The sequence below is a fragment of the Ilyonectria robusta genome, assembly GCF_021365365.1.
Source record: "Ilyonectria robusta strain PMI_751 chromosome Unknown BGZ61scaffold_16, whole genome shotgun sequence".
NCBI lineage: Eukaryota > Fungi > Ascomycota > Sordariomycetes > Hypocreales > Nectriaceae > Ilyonectria > Ilyonectria robusta.
The window spans coordinates 799,928-821,041 of NW_025764450.1; the positions used below are offsets into that span (position 1 = coordinate 799,928).

General features: G+C 49.4%; 8 protein-coding genes across 8 annotated transcripts; 6 read left to right on the forward strand and 2 right to left on the reverse strand.

The window, feature by feature from the left end:
* Window positions 1-390: 390 nt before the first annotated feature.
* On the forward strand, window positions 391-1,728 carry BGZ61DRAFT_425007 (glycoside hydrolase superfamily; the record flags this gene model as incomplete). The annotated part of the gene is made up of 3 exons (XM_046243628.1): window positions 391-573; window positions 631-957; window positions 1,012-1,728. The coding sequence occupies 3 exons, from the start codon at window positions 391-393 to the stop codon at window positions 1,726-1,728; spliced, it is 1,227 nt and encodes a 408-aa protein (XP_046101622.1).
* A 2,100-nt stretch (window positions 1,729-3,828) lies between these two features.
* BGZ61DRAFT_496049 (general substrate transporter) lies at window positions 3,829-5,401 on the forward strand (the record flags this gene model as incomplete). Its single annotated transcript, XM_046250970.1, has 4 exons — window positions 3,829-3,877; window positions 3,931-4,732; window positions 4,785-5,250; window positions 5,297-5,401. The coding sequence occupies 4 exons, from the start codon at window positions 3,829-3,831 to the stop codon at window positions 5,399-5,401; spliced, it is 1,422 nt and encodes a 473-aa protein (XP_046101623.1).
* A 1,130-nt stretch (window positions 5,402-6,531) lies between these two features.
* On the forward strand, window positions 6,532-8,888 carry BGZ61DRAFT_480729 (glycoside hydrolase superfamily; the record flags this gene model as incomplete). The annotated part of the gene is made up of 2 exons (XM_046249230.1): window positions 6,532-6,796; window positions 6,847-8,888. The coding sequence occupies 2 exons, from the start codon at window positions 6,532-6,534 to the stop codon at window positions 8,886-8,888; spliced, it is 2,307 nt and encodes a 768-aa protein (XP_046101624.1).
* A 1,273-nt stretch (window positions 8,889-10,161) lies between these two features.
* On the reverse strand, window positions 10,162-11,349 carry BGZ61DRAFT_425009 (uncharacterized protein; the record flags this gene model as incomplete). The annotated part of the gene is made up of 2 exons (XM_046243629.1): window positions 10,162-11,089; window positions 11,222-11,349. The coding sequence occupies 2 exons, from the start codon at window positions 11,344-11,346 to the stop codon at window positions 10,162-10,164; spliced, it is 1,053 nt and encodes a 350-aa protein (XP_046101625.1).
* Window positions 11,350-12,241: 892 nt separating this feature from the next.
* BGZ61DRAFT_395166 (uncharacterized protein) lies at window positions 12,242-14,267 on the forward strand. The gene is made up of 4 exons (XM_046242917.1): window positions 12,242-12,898; window positions 12,976-13,241; window positions 13,295-13,410; window positions 13,466-14,267. The coding sequence occupies exons 1-4, from the start codon at window positions 12,520-12,522 to the stop codon at window positions 14,187-14,189; spliced, it is 1,485 nt and encodes a 494-aa protein (XP_046101626.1). The 5' UTR covers window positions 12,242-12,519; the 3' UTR covers window positions 14,190-14,267.
* Window positions 14,268-14,272: 5 nt separating this feature from the next.
* BGZ61DRAFT_425013 (uncharacterized protein) lies at window positions 14,273-15,291 on the reverse strand. Its single transcript, XM_046243630.1, has 3 exons — window positions 14,925-15,291; window positions 14,615-14,862; window positions 14,273-14,556 (listed from the first exon to the last, which is right to left on the reverse strand). Exons 1-3 carry the CDS (start codon window positions 15,223-15,225, stop codon window positions 14,311-14,313), a joined length of 795 nt encoding a protein of 264 aa, XP_046101627.1. The 5' UTR covers window positions 15,226-15,291; the 3' UTR covers window positions 14,273-14,310.
* Window positions 15,292-15,987: 696 nt separating this feature from the next.
* On the forward strand, window positions 15,988-17,172 carry BGZ61DRAFT_357820 (NmrA-like family protein; the record flags this gene model as incomplete). Its single annotated transcript, XM_046240912.1, has 4 exons — window positions 15,988-16,029; window positions 16,112-16,642; window positions 16,714-17,055; window positions 17,107-17,172. The coding sequence occupies 4 exons, from the start codon at window positions 15,988-15,990 to the stop codon at window positions 17,170-17,172; spliced, it is 981 nt and encodes a 326-aa protein (XP_046101628.1).
* Window positions 17,173-18,193: 1,021 nt separating this feature from the next.
* BGZ61DRAFT_456218 (uncharacterized protein) lies at window positions 18,194-19,792 on the forward strand. Its single transcript, XM_046246476.1, has one exon. The coding sequence runs from the start codon at window positions 18,466-18,468 to the stop codon at window positions 19,633-19,635; it is 1,170 nt and encodes a 389-aa protein (XP_046101629.1). The 5' UTR covers window positions 18,194-18,465; the 3' UTR covers window positions 19,636-19,792.
* Window positions 19,793-21,114: the final 1,322 nt, after the last annotated feature.

Here is a 21,114-nt window from a genome sequence, read left to right on the forward strand (position 1 = left end):
GGCCTTCAGGGACTAAATGGCTCGTCTTTGTCAAGGGGCCCGCTAACCAACTCCCTTGGCAACTGGGCATTCATTAATTAAGAGACCCCGCGCTGGGAAAAATCGTCGGATCATCTCGGCAGCATCGGACCGGATTCCGCAATGGGAGATTCTCCTCACCAAGCTACTGGGTCGATCACTCCTGAATTACCCCGGAAGAAGATCTTCCGCAATCGTTTCCAGAAAGACGAGATGAACTGTTTACACCAACGACGATTGTTTTACGCGAATCTCGCCATTGCGGCAGGTAGGACAGGTTATAAATACGGCATCGTGAGGAGATCGGGTTCCATAACCAATTGAGCTCACCTTCACACGACTTCACCTGATCGTCACAATCAGCTCGACCAAATGAAACTGAATATTGCCGTACTCCTTTGGTCTGCTGGTTTGCTGCTCGGGTCCGAGGCGTATCCTCAGCAGGCGAAACATGTCCCGAAAGACTTTGTGACCGTCAAGGGACAAAAGTTCCAACTGAACGGAAAGGACTTTTACTTTGCTGGCTCCAATGCCTACTACTTTCCATTCTCAGGAGTAAAGCCACCTCACCACCTGAATTGACGTCCTTGGACGATGCTAATTGTGGACCAGACCCAAGCAGACGTGGAGAAAGGGCTCACGGCGGCCAAGAAGGCAGGGCTGAATGTCTTCCGTACCTGGGGTTTCAATGACAAAAACGCAACCACCGATCCAAATGGTCTTCCGCAATATGGGTCGGAAGGTGCAGGCGAGACAGGCGTTTACTTCCAGGTTTGGGATAACGGCAAATCGACAATCAACGTTAAGCCTTTCGACAAAGTAGTCAATGCCGCATCCAATACTGGCATGAAGTTGATTGTTGCTCTGACCAACAATTGGGCTGATTACGGTGGTATGGACGTTTACACGGTAAACCTTGGTGGAAAATATCACGACGATGTTGGTTAAACTATCACTCACTTGTCCTTGGAGAATACTAATAGGGCATGCCAGTTCTACCGACTCCCCCAGATCAAGAAAGCTTACAAGCGCTATGTCAAGGCCATGGTTACTCGCTACAAGCATTCATCAGCAATCATGGCCTGGGAGCTGGCAAATGAGCCTCGATGCGGTGCCGACGGGGTTCGCAACCTCCCACGCAGTGCAAACTGCACTCCGGAGCTTCTGACTGAATGGACCGAGGAAATGAGTGCTTACATTAAGAGCCTCGACCCGAACCATCTCGTCACCTGGGGCGGCGAAGGTGGCTTCAACCGCGAATCAGACGACTGGGCCTACAACGGCAGCGATGGCGGTGACTTCGACCACGAGCTCACATTGTCCAACATTGATTTCGGCGTATTCCATACATACCCAGACTGGTGGAGCAAGACAGTCGAGTGGTCGAACCAATGGATTCGCGACCACGCTGCGTCGGGTGCTAAAGCGAAAAAGCCCGTCGTTCATGAGGAGTACGGATGGCTTACACCGGAGGCACGCCTAGAGTATCTCGGCACCACCAGGAATGAGTCGAGAACGGAAGTTATTGGTGAGTGGCAGCGGATCCAGGTGGAGACGAAGATGCCAGATATGTACTGGCAGTACGGATATTCCGGATATTCGTATGGACGGAATCACAATGATGGGTTTACGATTTATCTCGACGATGCAGAGGCAAAAACGCTTGTATATCAACATGCCAAGGCAATGAATCGCCTTAACAAGAAATAGTCTTAATTATAGCGTTGTTGGATTTTATACAACCAATTATTATGAGCATAAAATCTTTCCCCTATCAAGAGATTAGGGTGCCTTAGTACACATACCCAGAGGAAGGACTAGAAGCTCAGCAGTAAAAGTAAAAACACCAACAATAGTATCAACAAGACAGACTATATGCCCAATCTATTCAAAGGTCAACAGTTACTCAAACAGACTAAGGTTTCTAGTCCAACTGGTTACCTTTCCCAATACCTCCATAAGCTGCTGGAACAGCTGCATCTTGAGAAAGCTAGATCTTGGAAAATCTTCCCCCTATATCTGACGTTACATTTCGTCTAGTAGCGTAGCGTTCCTTCAACATAACTCGGGGCGAACCCACCTGCAGCCCACTGTTATTCTGGCACGTATGTCTTTCACAGTCCCTGCGCAAAGGACTGGCTGATCGAGGCAGCAGGCATTTTGCGATCCTGACCGCATGTATACGAGCGACGGGCTTGAGAAATTCCCAATGCTTAATATTAGATGACGAGATTTGAGGAAGTCAGAGGGAAATGGATGACAAACGAATAGGCGGTTTGCTCTGACGTGTCTACCGGGCCGTAGAGCCTACCCTATTTTTATTTTTATTTTTTTTAGCTTTACTCAATATCATCAGATAGATCAAAGCCATACAGTATTCTCAAACAGTAGAGAGCAACAGTAAGTGCTACACCTAGCACTAGAAGAAACAGTAGCTGAACAATAAGGAGAGCCTACCCTATACCTTGACGATTTTGTGCCAACTTATGGATACAACAGGGCTTGTCAAAACAATGTAAATTCCTACATTCAATCAGACTGGCGCACCATTTTGTCCCAACTACGCATTGTAGCGACTTGGTGCCAGCAGGGCTTCAATGAAATTGTTATTATCATCGTTACGCTCCGTCGGGAGCGGACGAACAAACTACCCTCCACAAATTGAAAACCAGACATTCTAGGTGACATGTTCAATTAGTTAGTAACTTCTCAGCATCAGGATATCTAAGAACAGAATTAAATCATTTTAACTAAGCCATAACTAGCAAATACTTGCCACTTCCCCCCGGCACGCGTCGGATAATCACGGTGTAAATTGCTCCAACTTCCACCCGTTTCCATAAGTCAGGCGCGGAGCAGCGCCAACGCGGACATGTGCTTCTTGGTTTTCGTACCTGATTCACTTTGGGTAATTCATTCGTGATGTGGACTTACGGGTCTTACCCCTGACTGAGTGTGACTACCCCAACGGCCAAGTGTAGACAGAGGTTATTCCCAGCACTTAGGACATCTGTTATGATCCTAGTTCGTGGAGAGCTTACATAACACGCGTGTTCGCTTCCAGAGTTACATAGGAGTTAACCCAATTCTACGTGTGATTGGACGCCACGAGTCCTGTGTAACCTCGGATGTCTTCGAAAGAACACTCTATTACCTTAAGCCCTACCGATCTGGAGTCTTAGCTCCGTGCCTGAAATTGAACATCAGGCACCATGTATGAGCGGGCTGAACCTCATCTCGCGACTCTCTACACCGAGTACTTAAGTGCCAATACTGCAGCATTGTCTGAGAGGAGATGGAAGGACTCCACCACGCGGCCTCATGCCGCTCAAGTCTCCATACATCCTGGATTGTGACCAATAAACCCACCATCCACTGAAGAATCCAGCATTAGCCTCGCAGCAAGTTGTCAAGTGATACCGAGGTTGAACTCACCTCTGACTCGGGACAAGTTCGCACCGATCTTTACCGACCCCGTGGGCTCGCCGAGTTACCATCAGGGGAGACTGGGGAAGGTGGATGCCGGGGCTGGGGAAATCTGGGACATCACCTGGAGTGTCTCTCCACATCCTTGGAGTTTGGATCACGCTCCCGCATTGGACCCTGGATCTTCTGCTCGACAGTCGGTTTATTGTAGGCCGAGCCGGTATCGCCACCTCCTGCTTCTCACACCGCGTCAATGGATCCGATCTTTTAATACAGTCCGGTGCCCAGCTCCACAACATTAACTTTTGGACAATTCTTTGTAAGCCTCTGGCCATTCTTTTCCCACTATTTCTGAATCGTCATCTTCAATATCTACACGCGACGATGGGGAAGCTAGTTACTATCGTCTCCGCCATCTTCTTGGCAACTGGAGGTGAGTCTGCCTCTGAGAAATTGCTCGTCAAAACCCATACTAAACAATCCTAGGCTTCCTATTCGGATATGATAGCGGCATTATCTCATCGACTCTGGCTCAGAAACACCTCCTCGCCTACTTCGGCGGGGGGATAACCGACTCTGAAGCTGGCAGAATTGTGTCCTCCTTCACTGGCGGAGCTATTCTGGGATGTCTTGCAGTATCCTTCTTGGCGGATTGGATTGGTCGGCGAATGACAGTCTTTACTGGGTCTGTGATTGCTGTTCTGGGCTCGGCCATCCAAACAGGTGCTACATCCATCGCCATGCTCATTGCTGGCCGCTTAATTGCTGGATTTGCGATCGGAATTCTCAGCGCTGTGGTCCCAATGTACTGTTCGGAAATCGCCCAGGCAGAGATTCGTGGTGCTCTTTCGGGTCTCCTTCAGTGGGTGCTTAGCTGGGGCTTCTTTGTCGCACAGTGGCTGGGTTATGGATGCTCTCACGTTGACGGTCACTTCCAGTGGCGATTCCCTCTCGCGTTCCAGGTCCTGCCTGCTCTTATCATGTGTGGCGGCATTTGGTTTCTCCAAGAGTCGCCGCGTTGGTTGATCGAGAAGGAGAGATACGAAGAGGCTCGCCAGGTGCTCTCGAAGCTCCACGGCGATGGGAATAACCAGGACATCTTGGAACTGGAATTCCAAGAGATCCGTGACACCATCGTTGCTGACCGCTCACTCGACATCGTACCATGGAAAGCCATCTTCACACGCGCCACTTGGCGCCGCCGTCTCCTGCTCGGCTGCGGTGTGCAAGCATTCGGCCAGTTCTCTGGCGTAAATGTCATCAACTACTACGGACCTCGCATCTACGAGTCACTCGGCATTAGCAACCAGACCTCGCTCATGATCAATCATCGGCATCAGCGGCTCTTTTTCCATTGTATACTGCACAATCGGACTCTGGGCTCTGGAGCGCGTTGGAAGAGTCAAGCCTCTCATCTTCAGTGCGACTGGCTGTGGCCTGTCCCTTGTCGTCAATGCCGCTCTGTCGAGCTATCTCCCTTCAGACGATAACAACCAACTCAGAGCAATGGTGGCCATGATCTTCTGCTTCTCTTTCTTTTTCACCATGACCGGAATTATTTCCTGGGTGTATCCAGCAGAACTCTTCCCGATCGAAATCCGAGCCAAGGGAAATAGTATCGCTACCTTTGTCAACTGGTCCTTGAACCTGGTTTTCGCCCAAGTGTCTCCAATCGCCTTCACCGCTATGGGCTTTCGATACTTTTTTATATTCTTTGTCTTCAACATTATCGCCGCCTTGTCATACATCTTCCTCTACCCCGAGACTTCGGGTCGAACTCTTGAGCAGATGGATGAACTCTTTGGTGTACGTCATTCCCCAAACTTAACCCGTTCGAGTCTAACTTCCGCAGGACCAAATCGTACCGCATGCTATGAAGGAACCTGAAGCAGCGGCTAAGGTCATGGCAAGCACCCTCGAGGACACCCACCAGGATGAAAAGAAAACCGAGGTCTAAGCAGGGGAATGTCGATGACGTCGTGATTAGTTCCGAAAGTATTCGATTCTACGAGATGAAACCTGCTGTTGACTTTAGTTTTTTTTTATGTAGTGGAGCGCTCCGTGGACAGAAATCTCCCTTTGCTTCAGTATTCGCAAGCCAAAATGAATGAATACACTAAGGGTGGTATATTCTGTAGAGTCGCTGTTGTAACTTTAATTGCTTTTCGCCCTAGCTTCATATTTTAGTACCACTTTTTCCAACCGTCATAAATCTACTACGGAAATGACGTAGATCGTAGAATAAGGATCAAAAGAGGCCCTAAGGCATCTACTTGCAAGCTCGTACGCCGGCTAAGATAAGCTAGTCTCAATCGTAAAACTAAACACACGACAGCCACCTTTGTCTTGTATCCGTATTGTCCAGCTTGTGAGAAATTACATAAACACACTAGCATTGTATTGTTAAGGTCACCATAAATCATGATATCGTATGAGACACCGCGGCGGGTTTCCGCAATACAACATGAACGAACAAACTTCAGCTTAGATACTACGCTATCCAGGGACAAAGACGCAGTCATCCCACCTACGGCTTTAATCACCGTGAGGGCGGGGTCATAGATGCAAGAGGGTGACTTCCAATGTGGGTACGATGAATCATGAGCCAGGTATTATAGCCACTAATCCCAAGGCAGATCTACATCGTAATAGTCTCGGGTTGAGTAACCACGATCTAAACCAGGGGTCACCGGGCATTCACAAACATTCGGTCAAACAAGTAATGATACCCCGTCTTCACAGGCTTAGGTTTACCCCAGGTATCCCCGGACCCCGCATCATTGGGTAGTTAGCGTCTTGCATGTTCTTCAACAATGGTGGAATATTATGATCAAGGTGTTCGGCCTCGGGACTAGCTCCCTGTGGACAGGGAATAAATGTTCTTGGTCCTCGGGTCCAAATAGACCGAATTCATACGAGCCCTAGTCACCCCCTAATGTTCAGCTCCGTGATTCTAGCCAGTGCAAAGATGATTCCGCAGGCCATGTGAAGATCATCTACTTAAAGCCAGCCATGGGCCGTCCCATCTTCACTCACCACGCCTTGCTTCCCTATCAACGTCCATAAACCACCTGGCTTACATTCAAGATGCGGTCTCTACTTTCCAATGTTGTCTTTTCGTCCACCCTGGCCGTGTCTCTATCTGGACTCGGCGCTACAGCGGCGCCTTCTACTGGAAGTAACTACACGGCGGCTGACATTCCCCGTCTTGTTGATCAAAAGTTATCTCAGATGACTTTTCTTGAAAAGCTGGCACAAACAAGAAACTACGGTGGAATTCTTTGGTCTGACCTTAACTATGACCGAACGGGTTTTGAAGAGTTCAATTTGGGCAATGGGGGTGGCTCAATCTGTAAGTTTCTATATAGCTTCTCATCTTAATTCAAGACTAACAATACGAAGCCTTTGGAGATCGATCAATCCCAGCCTACCGGGCCACAGAAATCCTCAGTGGCTTGATCGAGGGGCTCCTCGATGATAAGAAGCACGGCAGGCTTGGGATCCCCGTCATCAATGTCGCAGACTCGGTGAACGGCATCACCTTGGCTAATGGCACTTTATTCCCGGCCTCAATCAGCATGGGACAATCTTGGAATATCGAGCTGTTCTCTGAAGTCGTCAATGTGATTTCCGTCGAGAATCGCGCTATTGGCATCCACTGGGTCCTCAGCCCAGAACTTGATCTCGCACGCGAGCCCAGGTACGGCAGGGTGGGGGAAATGTACGGAGAAGATTCGTACCACGTTGGCCAATATGGCATCGCATACGTGGACCACATGCAATCCGCTGACAAGAACGGCTTTGTCCGCGTCGCAACTTGCATCAAGCATTGGATCTATGGTAGTGGCCTCGGTGGTATCAATGAGGCACCCATTCCTGGCGGTCTGAATGACTTCTGGAATGTTTACATTACACCATACTTGGCCGTCCTCGAAAACTCGAAGCCCTTGAGCCTCATGCCATCCTACTCCTCCTACGACCACGTTCCAATGCATTCCAATGTCGAACTCACCCGGGACGTCATTCGAGACACTCTCGGGTTTGATGGCGTCATCATTTCCGACTGGGCTGGCATTACCCAGCTCCACACGACCCAGCTTACGGCCGTGGACATGGAAGTTGCTGGCATGAAGGCAATCAATATCACCATTGACCATGAGATCGGGCCGCCTGCGCTCTCTGGGATGGAAGCTCTTACCGAAATGTCTTCGAACGATGATCTTGTCAACAAAGTTACCGAAGCAGCTCGCCGGATGCTGTATTTGAAGTACATCACACGAACTTTCGAGGAACCTACCCCGGATCTATCTAAGATCAACTCGACGCTTCGGAAGAAAGATCATATGAACACCAATCTCAAGATGACAAGAGAATCCATGGTTCTTCTAAAGAATGATGGTATCCTACCCTTGTCCAAGGATGCCTTGACGAAGGTCGCCGTCATCGGCCCAATGGGTGATGTCATAAACCCTGGCCACTATGCCGGCAGCGACTACAAGTTTGGTTCGACGATTCTGGATGGCGTTCGCAAAATCTCCGAAGACGTGACCTTTTCTATGGGTTGCTTCAGAACCAACTATACCAACTTCGAAAAGATGAAGGCCGAGGCTGTGACGGCCGCCAAGGAAGCAAAAGTCGCCATTCTCACGCTAGGTGCTGCGTCCGTCAACCTTGATTCAAATAAGTACGACCGCACCGATGGCGAAGGCTATGACCATGCAGATCTGGACTTCCCAGGGCCCCAAGTTGACCTCCTCGAAGCCATTGTAGAGACTGGAACTCCCGTGGTTGTAATCGCCAGTGGAGGACAGGTCTTTACCATGGAATATGCAGCGGAAAATGCGGGAGCCATCATTCACCTCTTCCTGCAAGGCGAGCTTGGAGGCGATGTCGTTGCCGAGATCTTGTCGGGTGAGACCAATCCAAGCGGCAAGCTGAGCGTTTCTATTCCTCGATTATCTTCAGCTGTGCCTGTGTACTACAACTACTTGCCCATGGAGCGCAAGGTTCCTGCACAGATGGATTTCGACTGGCAATTCCCCCTGATTAACCGAACTGCCCGCTATCCCTTTGGCTTCGGCTTGAGCTATACCACGTTCTCCATCTCCGACGTCAATGTCTCAGAAGACGTGGCTGTTGACGGGGAGATCACTGTCAGCGCTGTCTTGAAGAATACTGGTGACCGGACGGGCAAGGAAGTCGTCCAGGTATACTTCAGCCAAGCCTATCCCGCCATTGAGAGGCCTATCAAGAATCTAATTCGATTCTCCAAGGTGGAGCTGAAGAGCGGTGCATCTAAGACCGTCTCATTCAAGATTCCTGTCTCAGAGCTTGGGTACTACGTCAACGGTCAAAGGAGGGTTGACGCAGACACCTATACGTTCTTTGTGGGGTCCAGCTCTGACGACGCTGATCTAACTACAGCTGCGGTGACCGTAAAATAGCCAAACTCTGTTAGTTAGCGGCCGGTACATCTCTTAGTCTAGAGTCTTGGCGGATCATGGAAAAGGGAGCGGCAGGGTTGCATCGAACAGTGAAACAACGGGCTGGGGAGTTACTTTTCATGGCTAACGGTTTAACACCTTTGGCAGCTTGAACCTGTACCAGTAGAACACGCCAATCTCGTCTCAATTTCCTCATTCCAATAAAATCACCCTGCGAATCAATATAAATCTTCACTCTATATGCACAAGGAACGTTTTGTCATCCTTTCGTACTGAAGTACTGCGTGGTGCAATTAGACCAGTGCAGGACCACAAATACAAGGAGCTAGCCTGCACGTACATAGTTTCTGACTGGGGAAGCACAATCGAATTTCTCCCACTGTTTACCTTGACTCAGAATAAGACCTAACGTAAATTTGATGAATTGGTCTTTCCGGATTAATTGCTTATTTGCTGAGAAAATAGTATTGTCGTAGCAAATAGATGGGGCTGATAAGGCCATGATTCTGAAGCTAATGCAGCATCCCTGTATACGCGTGTTCGCTAATAGACCGTACTACCCAGTTTTGGTTACTGTCAACTTGGCTTCTGCACTCCACAGAGAATTCGGGGATTCCTGCACTTTTAGATATAGCAATAGGAATCTCTCTCCGAGCCTGCCCATTGTCCCGCATTCTCGCCTTGTTTATTGACGGCCTAGATTGACGCTAGGTCTGACTTGTGTCATGCTCGCGCCATGAATACAGCATACAGTACGAGTCTCTTCAAGCCAGATCGTTGTATGACTAGCCGACCATAGGCCAAAAGCCAAGGAGACTACGTAATCCTCGGCTGTCGAGAAGCCGAATGTGCTGCCAAGGGCAATGCTTTGGAGCTTCTTATCTCGCTTGTGTTACAATAAACCACCGCTCATCAGCTGACCACAAGGGGAGCAATGGCCCTGGAAAAGGTGTGCCGATCCATCCAGCCCTGGCCCTTACAATTAATGACTGAGCAAATTCGGGATGTCATTCGAGCAAACCCCGGGGAAGAAAATGCCGAGATGGACAGTGCTGATGTCGACCAAGGGCGTCCGCTCTTCAGGGGGTCCGGACTGGCCATGTCCATTCTGCCTCAGCCCCAAGACGGCCAGGTATGGGAAGGAGCTTGTGGAGGATGGATAGACCAAAGAGAATGCCGTTTCTGTCAGTGTTTGTAACGTATGAGGACATATAAAACGTATACCAAGGTCTTGAAAGACTCCTGAACGTAGTTGTAAAACCAGTCTACCATTCTAGTCTCTCACCACAGCATTGGGTAGTTCCATGAAGCGATGCCACTGCTGCCCAAGTTGGGCTGCGATGATTCGAATCATTGCCTTTCCTCCACTACCAATAATCCAGAATTCCCGACATCGATGGAGTAATACCCCATAATGCGCCAGAATGACAAGAGCTTCCGGCGCCTTTTGCCTCAACAGTTCGTCATACCTCGGGGGGACATTGACGGGAAACGCTATCGCGGCGTGAACTCGCCTGTTCCCTCGTGCGGAGAATATTTCGAACAGACGAAAGGCATTTTTGAGCCACTTTGTTGCACTCCGACATGTGTCGAGAGATGCTGGAGGCAGGATAGACTCCATTAGCATTTCTTCGATTGCGTCGCACGCGTGACCCGAGCTCGTCAATTTACTCCCGTCTGGGCTGATATGCTCCTCACTCACGAAGAATGCTGGCCCTTTTGAACTTGAGATGACGTGCCAGAATTCTTTGCAAATAACGCCGACACCTTGTTGGAGATTGAGGTAATCCCCAAACTTGCCCAAGAAGGCGTCAAAGTCGTTCTCAATGGTCGAAAGGGTGTCATGGAGCACGTAGAGGCCCAGGAGAGCGGAGAAGACAAAACGAGGGATGCAGTTTTGCTCGGACAATTCCATCGTCACAGGATTGTGAAGAGATAGGGCTCGAACCTGCAGCTCGACGGCCATTCGCGAGTACTTTCCGTGTTTAGAAGGATCATGTACACTCAAATGTAACGCAGACAGAGCGAGGAATTCGTCCATCAAATATTGAGAAGTGAGCGCCAGGTCGCAAATACTAGAGACCAAAGCGTCTGAACTTTCGTCGCACATCATGAAATGTGCGCTCTCAGATTCTGCATGCCGAAGTAAGACCATGTGCTCTAGGGCATAGACTTGGTTCTCTTCTCGCCGTGGCTCCCCACTAGGGACAGGTTCCAAGACATGCGGAGGAGCTGCAACACCGACTGTCCAAACGGCTTCCGGATTATTTGAGACAGAGGATGTACCGCCTGGTTGACCTGTAGGCCTTAGCGGTTGCTCGAGATAGGAGCACTGCCGCTGGGTAGTAGCGCAGAGAACGCAGACTGGGCGTGTCTCGTCGCACTTTTGGTGCCGCTCCTTGCACTGCACACAGCCATCGCGGGACTTTTTGTGAGCCCGGCGTGGCTTAAACTCCATTAAACCAGGAATCGGTCTGGTGAAAAAATCGCACAGGACAGGGATGGTGGTGCTTTGTCGGCCTTTTGAGATGCGAGTGAGACGGAGCCGATTTGAGTGAGACGGAGCCGATTTGAGGGAGACGGAAAAGACTGGAGGCTGTGTGATGGTGACTGAGCACCCTGGAGTTTTAATGACAGCTAGGCATTCATGCAGCTAGCTAAGGCGCTACTTAGGGCAGCAGGGGACATGGTTTTCTTTTTCCCTTCTTCAATTAGTACGCCTTTTGTAGTACCTTATCCATTGATCCGAGTTGTCACAGCAGCTTTTACCAATATCTTTACATTTTTAGAATGCACATAGAAGCACTGCATTTAGTGTTCACAGCTGTTGCGTCCACTTCGCCTCCCTCGAGTCCAGCTCGACTTGCTCATTTCCTCTCATTTTGCCACTGGCACGATCTCATCTATTTCTTGCGCGTAGCCTGCACTAGGGTGTATTACCAATCAAGGAAGCAAAAAGATTCCGGCTGTATCTTGCGGGGTGTATAAAGACGATATTCATGTCATGCACTATCAATTATTAGCCCGTATTTTAGATCAATCGCCCCATCAATAGATTTAGCGTTGTACTCGGGATTAGATACCCAGACCGGCTTGCGCAGTCCAGACACTACCAGGCCATACATACTGAACTCATATCTTCAATCAATAAATGAAAAATTTAAGGGATATCTTTGTCTTGGAATTTCCTTGATAGAAGTTCCATTAAGCAAGACGGAGACCCCCATGAGTCTCTACCTAGAATGGCTGGAACTCACCAGGCTCACGAGACCTCTCGCTGCCTCAGGCAGCATATCTGAATTAATTTAACTAGCTGACAGCCGTAAGCATCGATTTCTAAGCAATTTCATGATCTGAATACACCACCCACAAGACCAAGAGATTCGAGACTGAAGATACCATCGCCACATCCATCCCCGTGTCCTGCTTTACCTAATACGGAGTGCCAAGATATTTCATCCAACTCACAAGGCGAATTATCCCCGCCGCGTCCTTCTGTTTCAGTAGTAGAAGATATTTACTCGTCTACACCCCGCACACACGTCAAGACTGATTAGAATCACGAAAAGGTTACGAAAAGGTTCTCTGACGTCTTGGGAGCTTGAGGAGCAGACGGAGACTGCAAAGCCTGATGGAGGAACCGTGGAGAGCCTCCCCTGGACGACAAAGACAAGAAGCCGTCGGCAGGTCTGCTGATGCACAGACGGCTCCATCTACTGGCGGGTTCAAATTCGTGAATTTGTCTAATCCGGAAAGTCTCTATACGGATGAGGGTATTAGAACGGAAATTCGTCGACATGTGATGAAAGATATTGGCCAACAACGGAGACGACGCCGACCAAAAGCAAAATCTTCAAAAGCCACTCCTGCTTCTGATCAACCCCCGGCCGAGGGCACGTCATCAACTCGGAGCGAAAATAGGAAGGGTATTTTACCAAGCCAATCCCTGGTGCCGCTTGGCTGTCTCCCCATTGAAGCCAATGCTCGTGTCCGAGAGCTACTCCATTTTAGTACGTTGTTCTACTTGCTCTCTCAATGTTTCTCTGATAAGATGAATTAATTGGTCTCACATTTCTATACTTACCAGATAATGCGTCCTCTCACATCTATCAACCGCTAAACAAAGTTTGGTTTCAGCTTGCATTGACAGATGCGGGTGCTCTCCATGTAACCCTTGGGAATACGGCTACCTTCTTAGCAAAGCTCAAGGGGGATGATAACCCAATGAAGAACCCGGAGATAATAAACCACTTTTCCAGCTCAGTCATGCTTTTGAGGCGACGACTTACTAGCCCTACCGAAAGTGTGAGAGAAGGGACGATCACCAATATTTTAGCTCATGTCTGCTTCAGCGTATGTTTCTACCCGCAAGGCCTCTTATTGCAGTAAATAACCGTGCTATATAGATACGACATGGCGACTGGGACAGCTGGAGTGTCCACATGTATGGTTTAAGACTCATCTCAAATTTGCGGGGTGGATTAGTCGATCTAGAGCATCCCATGCCCACTCTTATTCTTTTGTAAGCACCCATCCTGTTTAGAGGTTCAAATATGTCACTGACGGCGTCTTGAAAGTTACGACATAGCTGGGAGCATGGTCTTCGATTCCTTCCCTCGCTTTCCACTTCCTCCAGATATCCTCGCTGGACGAACGCGATCGATTCGCGATGTGCCGTACAGACTACGGGCATTGCTTGTTCAGATAGAACAGATGCCTCCCTACATATCGATCGTAGGCGACGCCTTGCAAATGTTATCTTCCATTGCGGATGTGATCAACCGCGGTAGCCACTCTGCATTATTCTGGGAAAAGGACATCGATGCCATCACCTTACTCGGCCCTTGCATCCACTTCTTGCTATCCATGCCTAGGCTACCAAATGATTTTGACACCCTACCTCAGGCTAGTGATCTCATAATGAGAGAGATCCTGCGACTGGTTGGTCTGTTGATCATGTCGAGGCTGAAAGCGATGTTCGGCTTACCTTCGAGTGAGCGAGCAGCCATTCAGGCCAAATTAAGCGACCTAGTTGCTCGACATGCGACAAGTCTTGAAGAAAGACACTTCGAATTGAAAGTCTGGGCTCTTGTCACAGCTGCCTTGTTGCAGAGCCGCGGCGAAAGAGGTGTTTATGTACATGAGATCCAGGGAGTGGTGAGTGGGATGGTCAATCAATCCCCAAGAGAAGTGATTGAACTTGCCGAGGAGATGATTTGGATCAACATTCTGGAATCCCCCAATGTTGAAAGCCTACTACAAGAGGTCAATTTGTTTGCATTTGGCGATGATGGTGTTTGAAACAACTGGGCAGTGGGCGACAAGAATCACCAAAGCTAGCTGAAAGTGCACACAATGATAATACTTTGGTAAACAGAACCTAAGCTACACGGATGTGAAGAAGTCTTGAACCAAGCTGATCCTATCCTCCATTGATACCACCACTGACAGAGATGAACTGGCCAGTGATCCAGCGACTCTTCTCACTGGTCAAGAGGAGTACAGCATCTGCAATGTCCTCAACCGTTCCGACTCTTTCTTCGGCTCGAGTCAACGAGATGAGGTAGTCCTTCACAGGCTCAACTTCGGGCACTGGTGGCAGCGAGTCCGTCAAAACGGGACCGGGAGCGACAGTGTTAACAGTGATATTCTTGCCATCACGACCAACCTGTGCCGTAAATGTTAGCTAAACCTTGTGCTGAAAACGTGGGAGGTGGTCTCCGTACCTCGCGGGCCAAAGTGAAAGTCAACTGGTCCATGGCAGCCTTTGCGGTGGCATAGATAGGCATTTGGACGAAACCCAGCTTGGAACTGACGCTTCCAATGTTGATGATGCGTCCACCTTGCGGGATATAAGGATAAGCAGCTTGGAGGAGCAGAATAGGGCCGACAACTGCAACCTCGAACGATCGCATGATATCCTCAGGCTTGCTGGTAAGAATTGTTCCGTAGGCAACAAAGGATGCACAGTTCACTAAGGAGAGATTAAATGAGCATGGAATCCAACACTTGGTATTGGGGAAACACTGTACTTACCAAGGATGTCAATGTGATCAACGCCAAAAGCCTTGAGCGTCTCGTCCACGATCTTCTTGCTTCCCTCGGCAGTAGACACATCGGCTCTCACGACGTGAACTCGCCCCTTGCCGACAGCCGATTCAATCGTAGAGACGACATCGGCAGCGCGGGAAGCAGAAGACTCGGAGACATAGTTGATGGTGACATGAGCGCCAGCACGAGCCAGAGCGAGTGCAATGCCAGCGCCAATACCGTTCTCTCGGCCAGAGCCAGTGATGATAGCCACCTTGTTGGGGAGGGATAGATCAGATGCCGACATTTTGATGATTGGGTGGAGTAATAATGATTGCTTTGAGTGTGTTTATGATTGTAGATTGCTGTTGTAGTGTGTTGTGGTGTTGTGATGTTGTGAGTGCCAGATGGAAATCACGGCAGAGGGTATGCTCTTTATAGAAGTTGGCTTCCGATTGAATCCTTAAAAAGTACAGATTATTAATTCTAAAAGTCTCCCGTCTTACAAATCTGAATGATACGCCGATTGTAGAGAAAATGATATCAAATCTCAGCATCGCGCGGAGCAATGAGGAAGATACGTCATGCTTGTTCCTAAATGGGATATTGGTGTTGAAGAGGCCTAACCCAAAATGGATGCTGGTCCCCCCTGTCATTCTATCTCAGCCCAACACTAATAGAGTATAGCTTCATCTAAGGGTGCGCTGGGCCAATTGGGAGGAAGCCCGGCCCGCTCGGTTTGACATGTGGTTTTGTTTTGCTTACGGAGAAACTCGATTGTCACCAGAATCTCATCTTGTCGTGTTGCTTTGGCCTGATTCTAAGTCATTTCTTGTCATAGTGGCGCAAAATGGAAACGCGTGAATTACAAATCGTCTCACCGGCTTGATACCCGTTCATGCTGCAAGTATAAGTAGGCCGTGTCGAATAGCCTTGGAAAAATACTCTATCTTCACACAGCCCAAGCACTCTAAGAACACCCATATTTACTCTCGTCCTCATTAGCCGAACACCAAATCTCCTCAAAATTATCCAACTCTTCACTCGCAAAACAAGCCAAAAACACAACATGTCACAGCTAATTGTTGTTCTGGGAATCACCGGCGTACAGGTAAGCCCAAATTCTTCACGTTATTAAACACAAGCTGTACCGCACCTGAGTACTTTTCCCTTGCTGATGCGACCGCCTACAGGGAAGCTCTGTTGCCGACACGTATCTTCACTCTGCGGGTTGGAAAGTTCGTGGCGTGACTCGCAATCCTGAGTCTGCAAGTGCCAAGGAGTGGGCGGCCAAAGGTGCCGAGATCGTCCGAGGCGATGTCAACGATGTCAAGTCTCTGAAGAGAGCATTCGTCGGTGCCAACATCATCTTCGGTGTTACGGATTTCTGGACCATCTTCAAAGACCCCGAGAGCAACAACAAGAAACGTCCTGGCCAAGAACTCGTTGAATACTGCTACGAGGTCGAGCTGCAGCAAGGCAAGAACATCGCTGATGCGGCGGCCACCGTCCCTGGCCTCTCTCGATACGTCTTCAGCTCCATGGCCCATGCGACGAAATCGAGCGGCGGAAAATACAATACGCTTTTCCACATGGATTCCAAGGCCGAAGCAGCCTCGTATGCCCAAAGCCTGCCATTGCTCCGTGGCAAGTTCTCGCAGATCCAGGCACCTATTTACTTCCAGCTGCCCTGGCAGTGGGGACTACCTACGACCCCACAGAAGGTATGCAGAGTTCACAACTTCTAGACACCGTCGCATCGCTTGCGGTAACACCGAGGCTAACAGTGGTACAGCAAACTGATAGAACCTGGCGCATGAGGGGCGTTGGCCCAGGCGACAAGGGAATTCCGTTTGGAGATGTCCAGAAAGACTTTGGGCCATCTGTCAAAGCAGTTGCCGAGGCCGAGCCCAACGTGAACCTGTTTGCAGTCGGAGAATACGTGTCCTGGGCAGACTACCTGAGAATCTTCTGCGAGACTCAAGGTCTGAAGTACGGTGGCTATGACGAACTCTCGTATGACGATTTCTGCAAGTTACTTCCCGGAGGTCTTGGTCATGAGTTCAGTCACAATGTTCTGTTTGCTCATGAATTTGGGTACGAAGGAACAGACCCATCAGTTATTAAACCAGAGAAGGTACGTACTACTCCGGGTCATTCTAAGATCAAAGCACTAACATTTGTATAGCTAAATCTCAAGATGACTTCTCTCCGTGAGTACTGTCAGAGTACTGACTTTTCTGCGATCTTGTAAGGAATAACAAGAGAAGTAGGGCAGAGGATCTTGGATTTCATGACTGTTGGTTTAATTCATAGTATAGCCTAATAAAACCGTCTATACAATAAATTTCGCTTTCCCTCCTGACCAGATATCAACCCATGACTACAACAAGACGGGTTTGAAAGAGCGGGATACTTCGTTTAGACTTTCTGTCGTACGGTGATGATTCAAAAATACCCATGTTAAATATTTTCCCACATACCACATGAGGTATTGCGTAATGATCAGCAAGCTCAGTTATATTTCCGAACATGAATTAAAAAGATTGTGATCAACTTATACGATGATAATTAAGAATGGTTCAAATTGATGCACTAGTGTAGGGTAGCTGTCTGTTCACTTGCCGAGAGCACCACAGCGCAGTGTTTTGAGATATTTAAGAGGATAAATGCCGAGAAACGCAGCAGGGATATCATGGAAATAAAGAATAAGTATTAGTACCAGGTACAGCTGGAGCTGGCGTCTACGGTTGAGTCCTTACACTCCCTCTTTCTGTCGGGCCAGGCATTAATCATCAAGAATGCCTACTCGGTTGGAGCGAACTGAATTCCCTGAGAGCGCAATTGGGGACTTGATAGAAGAAGACGCCGGCTTCCTCAAGAAACATTCGGAAGCAGTGGATTGGAAAGAAGCTGCCAAAGAAGAATGTCCCGGTCTGGTGTTGCAAAAGCCAAATTAGGAGCGCTTAAGCTTATTCCGGCAGGGGCTCATAAAGACGCTGGCTTGTAAACGTTGACGGTAGATTTCCCTTTGAAACCTGCTAGCAAGTTGGAATTGATTGGGGCTACAAGGAAGACAAAAGCATAATTGTTTTAATTTCTGATCTTGACGAGGTCTTCACTGTGTTAGCGAGGGGATGCAAACGATGAGGCCCACCCACCTGTAACCTGTTTCAGCCGAATGGCCTCCGCGCATGGAATCGCGTTTCTCCGCCTATCCAGCAGGGGACTGGTAAATTAATCCGAGAACTTCTAACCGCTTCTGATCAATTCATCACCAACTACCCACTGGCAGGCCTCGTTACCTTGCACCGAGCCATCCGACTGGACCTTTGGCGGTTAAGGGCATGGAAGCGAACGGTACACGATGCTTCGAGCCGGGTGTTGAGTGCTCGTACAAAATGCTGCCAGATGCCGCTATGTTGGCGTGATGTTTCGTCCCATCCATTCATTCATTCTTTCATTCACTCATTTTTCTCTTCATCCAGCTGGCCTGTACACGTAGTCGATCTCGACGATCTTTACACCATTTACTCTCGCTTTCACAATGAAGTCATTCGCTGCTATCGCTTCCTTCGTCGGCCTGGCTGCCGCTGAGATCCTTTGGGATGGCCGCTTCAACGATCTCACGTCGGCCACCGACCTCGACAAATGGAGCTGGTCCAACCAGGTCGGGCCTTACCAGTACTACATCCACGGCGACGGCGAGGTCACCGAGTATGTGAATCTCGCGGCCGCCAACGCCAATCCCGCTGATGGCGGCTCGTCGAAGGGTGCCAAGATCTCCTTGACGGACACTGCCTACTGGAACGGCCAGACCATGCGCCGCACCGAGCTGATCCCCCAGACGAGCGCCGCCATCGCCGCCGGCAAGGTCTTTTACCACTTCAGCATCAAGCGCGAGGCTGAGAACGCGCCGTCTCTGGCCCGCGAGCACCAGATCGCCTTCTTCGAGTCGCACTTCACCGAGCTGAAGAGCGGCCTCATCTCCGGCGCCAGCGGCACCGAGGACACGAGCCTCCAGTGGTTCGTCGGAGGCACCTCCAAGTGGGAGGTGGAGTGGGAGGCCGGCGTCTGGCACAACATCGCCTACGAGATCGACTTCTCCGGCGAGACGGTCGGTCTCTGGCACTCGACTGGCGGCAGTGACCTGAAGCAGGTTGTTGCTCCCATCACCGCCAGCACGAGCAGCAACGGAGCTGACTGGCACGTCGGTGTCCTGGAGCTCCCCAACGGTGACGCCGACACCAACGAGGACTTTTACTTCTCCGGCGTCTACATCGAGGACGGCGACATCACCGCCTCCTTTTCTGGGGGCTCTGCCGGCGGCGATGACACTTCAGCTAGCTCTTCGGCTGTTGCCTCGGTGGCTACCAGCGCAACAAAGGCCGCGACAACTGCCCCGGTTGCCACTACTAAGGCTGCTGTCGCGACGACCACGAAGGCTGCTATCGCGACCACTTCGCTTGCGGCTGATGTCACCACGCTGCTGACCAAGACGACATCTGCTGCCCCCGAGGTTTCTACTGCCCAGACGACTTCCATCGCACAGACATCTTCGGCCGCGCCGGTGATCCCGGTTGCTGAGACGACCTCTACTCCCGTCGAAGTCGCTCCCACTCAGACATCTGCATTGGCCGTGGAGACACCCACGCAGACTTCTCGATGCAAGCTCACGCGCCGCTCGCGCCACCGTCGCTCGATTCGCTCTCAGTAGGTGGCTGATGAGCCACCGTCCCCCGATGGATGATGGGGGTGAATTAGAACTAGCCAAGACGGGAGGTTACTGCTATTTCAGCGTACATATTTCTACATCAAAACGTATATAGCATTACCTTAAGTGAAGACGGAAATAGCATGATTCATTTTAGAAAGACTCGTTCACTGTTTAATGAGCCATTGGGTCACAATTATGACTGTCATTCCCCACCCAAGCCCCCGTATCTGTCTCGTTTGGCAAGTCATGTCGAACAACAGTTGCTTACAATCCATTACTAGAATGGACGTCTCATGCACGTCGCAGATGCGTTTTATCAAGTTTTAAACCATTTCTTCCCCTCTATTCTTTGTAAAGAATTTCCTTTAATGATCTTTCAATTTTGTAAACTCAGGCAATTAAACGCTTTATGCAAGCTGCCCTCACTACTCGACTTTACTACAATTATCGCACCGCCATGTTTAAGCTACATTGCCCCACAGCAATTAGCAGTCAACAAATGAGTCAATTGACGTCCACTTTGAATTCAATCCCGGTCACTGGTTGGGGTACGTATTTAAACTATAGGGTATCCCCCCGTGCTACAAACACTTCGCATTGGCGGCCGCAGCAAGCTACAAAACAAAGTAGGAGGAGTAGTTTCCGAAAGTCTAAATCCCTTGGGAGTTCTGCGAAATAAAGCCTACAAGCAAGGAAGCATTCTGTTGTGCTTCTTGCCGGACTGCAGGTCGTGACCAGTAATCAATAAAAGAAAACAACCCACCGCAACACCTCTCACTTTAAGAGACAATGGTGAGCAACTAGTGGGCAGTTTGTGATCGCGCCAAACTGAGTGGACCATTCTGAAATAGTATTCGCTAGAATTAGTATCTACGCTTCACCTCCTTTGACGCCCTGTCTACTTCAAGATTATGAGTGACCATGGACACTCCAGTCGATTTCGTAGCCAGGTTTTTGAAAGCCAGGTCGCTTCAGCCCTAAAATGAGCCAAGCATACGACATTGGGCACGCGAAGGCTGACTGACGGTATTTCTGGCGGTTCCATGACATGTTTGTCACCAAGGTCTTATGGCTTGACGAACAAGTGGTAAGAATCGTTTCTTGAAAAACTTCGAGGATTATTGGTCCTCATTATTCTACAATATTCCGATGAGAGTCCAAAGGGACCTTGTCGGCAGCATTGCGAAAGGTGGTTTGTTGGAAAGCGAAAGATGGAGATTTTAACGTGGACTGGCGGCTCCCTGGCTCGAGATAGGTAGCTTCGGGATGATCTTTCCCAGCGGGCATTCAGGCTCTTTTTTTTTAAAACCGGGCTGTCAGCTTAGCCATGTAGTTACTCATGCATACTATTAATATATCGAATGGCGTCTCACCTGTGATTTTGAACTTGCCACCTGCAAGGTCGGATAATGAATGGTGTCTGGAGCTGCTGAGGCAGAATTGATGAGCTCAGGCTAGCCAGGTTCGGCTTCGGACAAA

Coding starts and splice junctions, on each gene's coding strand:
- BGZ61DRAFT_395166 (XM_046242917.1), top strand. CDS start 12,520: ATGGAGGAACCGTGGAGAGCCTCCCCTGGACGACAAAGACAAGAAGCC. Junction 12,899..12,975: donor CCGAGAGCTACTCCATTTTA/GTACGTTGTTCT, acceptor TATACTTACCAG/ATAATGCGTCCTCTCACATC. Junction 13,411..13,465: donor ATGCCCACTCTTATTCTTTT/GTAAGCACCCAT, acceptor GCGTCTTGAAAG/TTACGACATAGCTGGGAGCA.
- BGZ61DRAFT_425013 (XM_046243630.1), bottom strand. CDS start 15,225: ATGTCGGCATCTGATCTATCCCTCCCCAACAAGGTGGCTATCATCACT. Junction 14,863..14,924: donor TGATCACATTGACATCCTTG/GTAAGTACAGTG, acceptor ATCTCTCCTTAG/TGAACTGTGCATCCTTTGTT. Junction 14,557..14,614: donor CTTTCACTTTGGCCCGCGAG/GTACGGAGACCA, acceptor TTTACGGCACAG/GTTGGTCGTGATGGCAAGAA.
- BGZ61DRAFT_456218 (XM_046246476.1), top strand. CDS start 18,466: ATGAAGTCATTCGCTGCTATCGCTTCCTTCGTCGGCCTGGCTGCCGCT.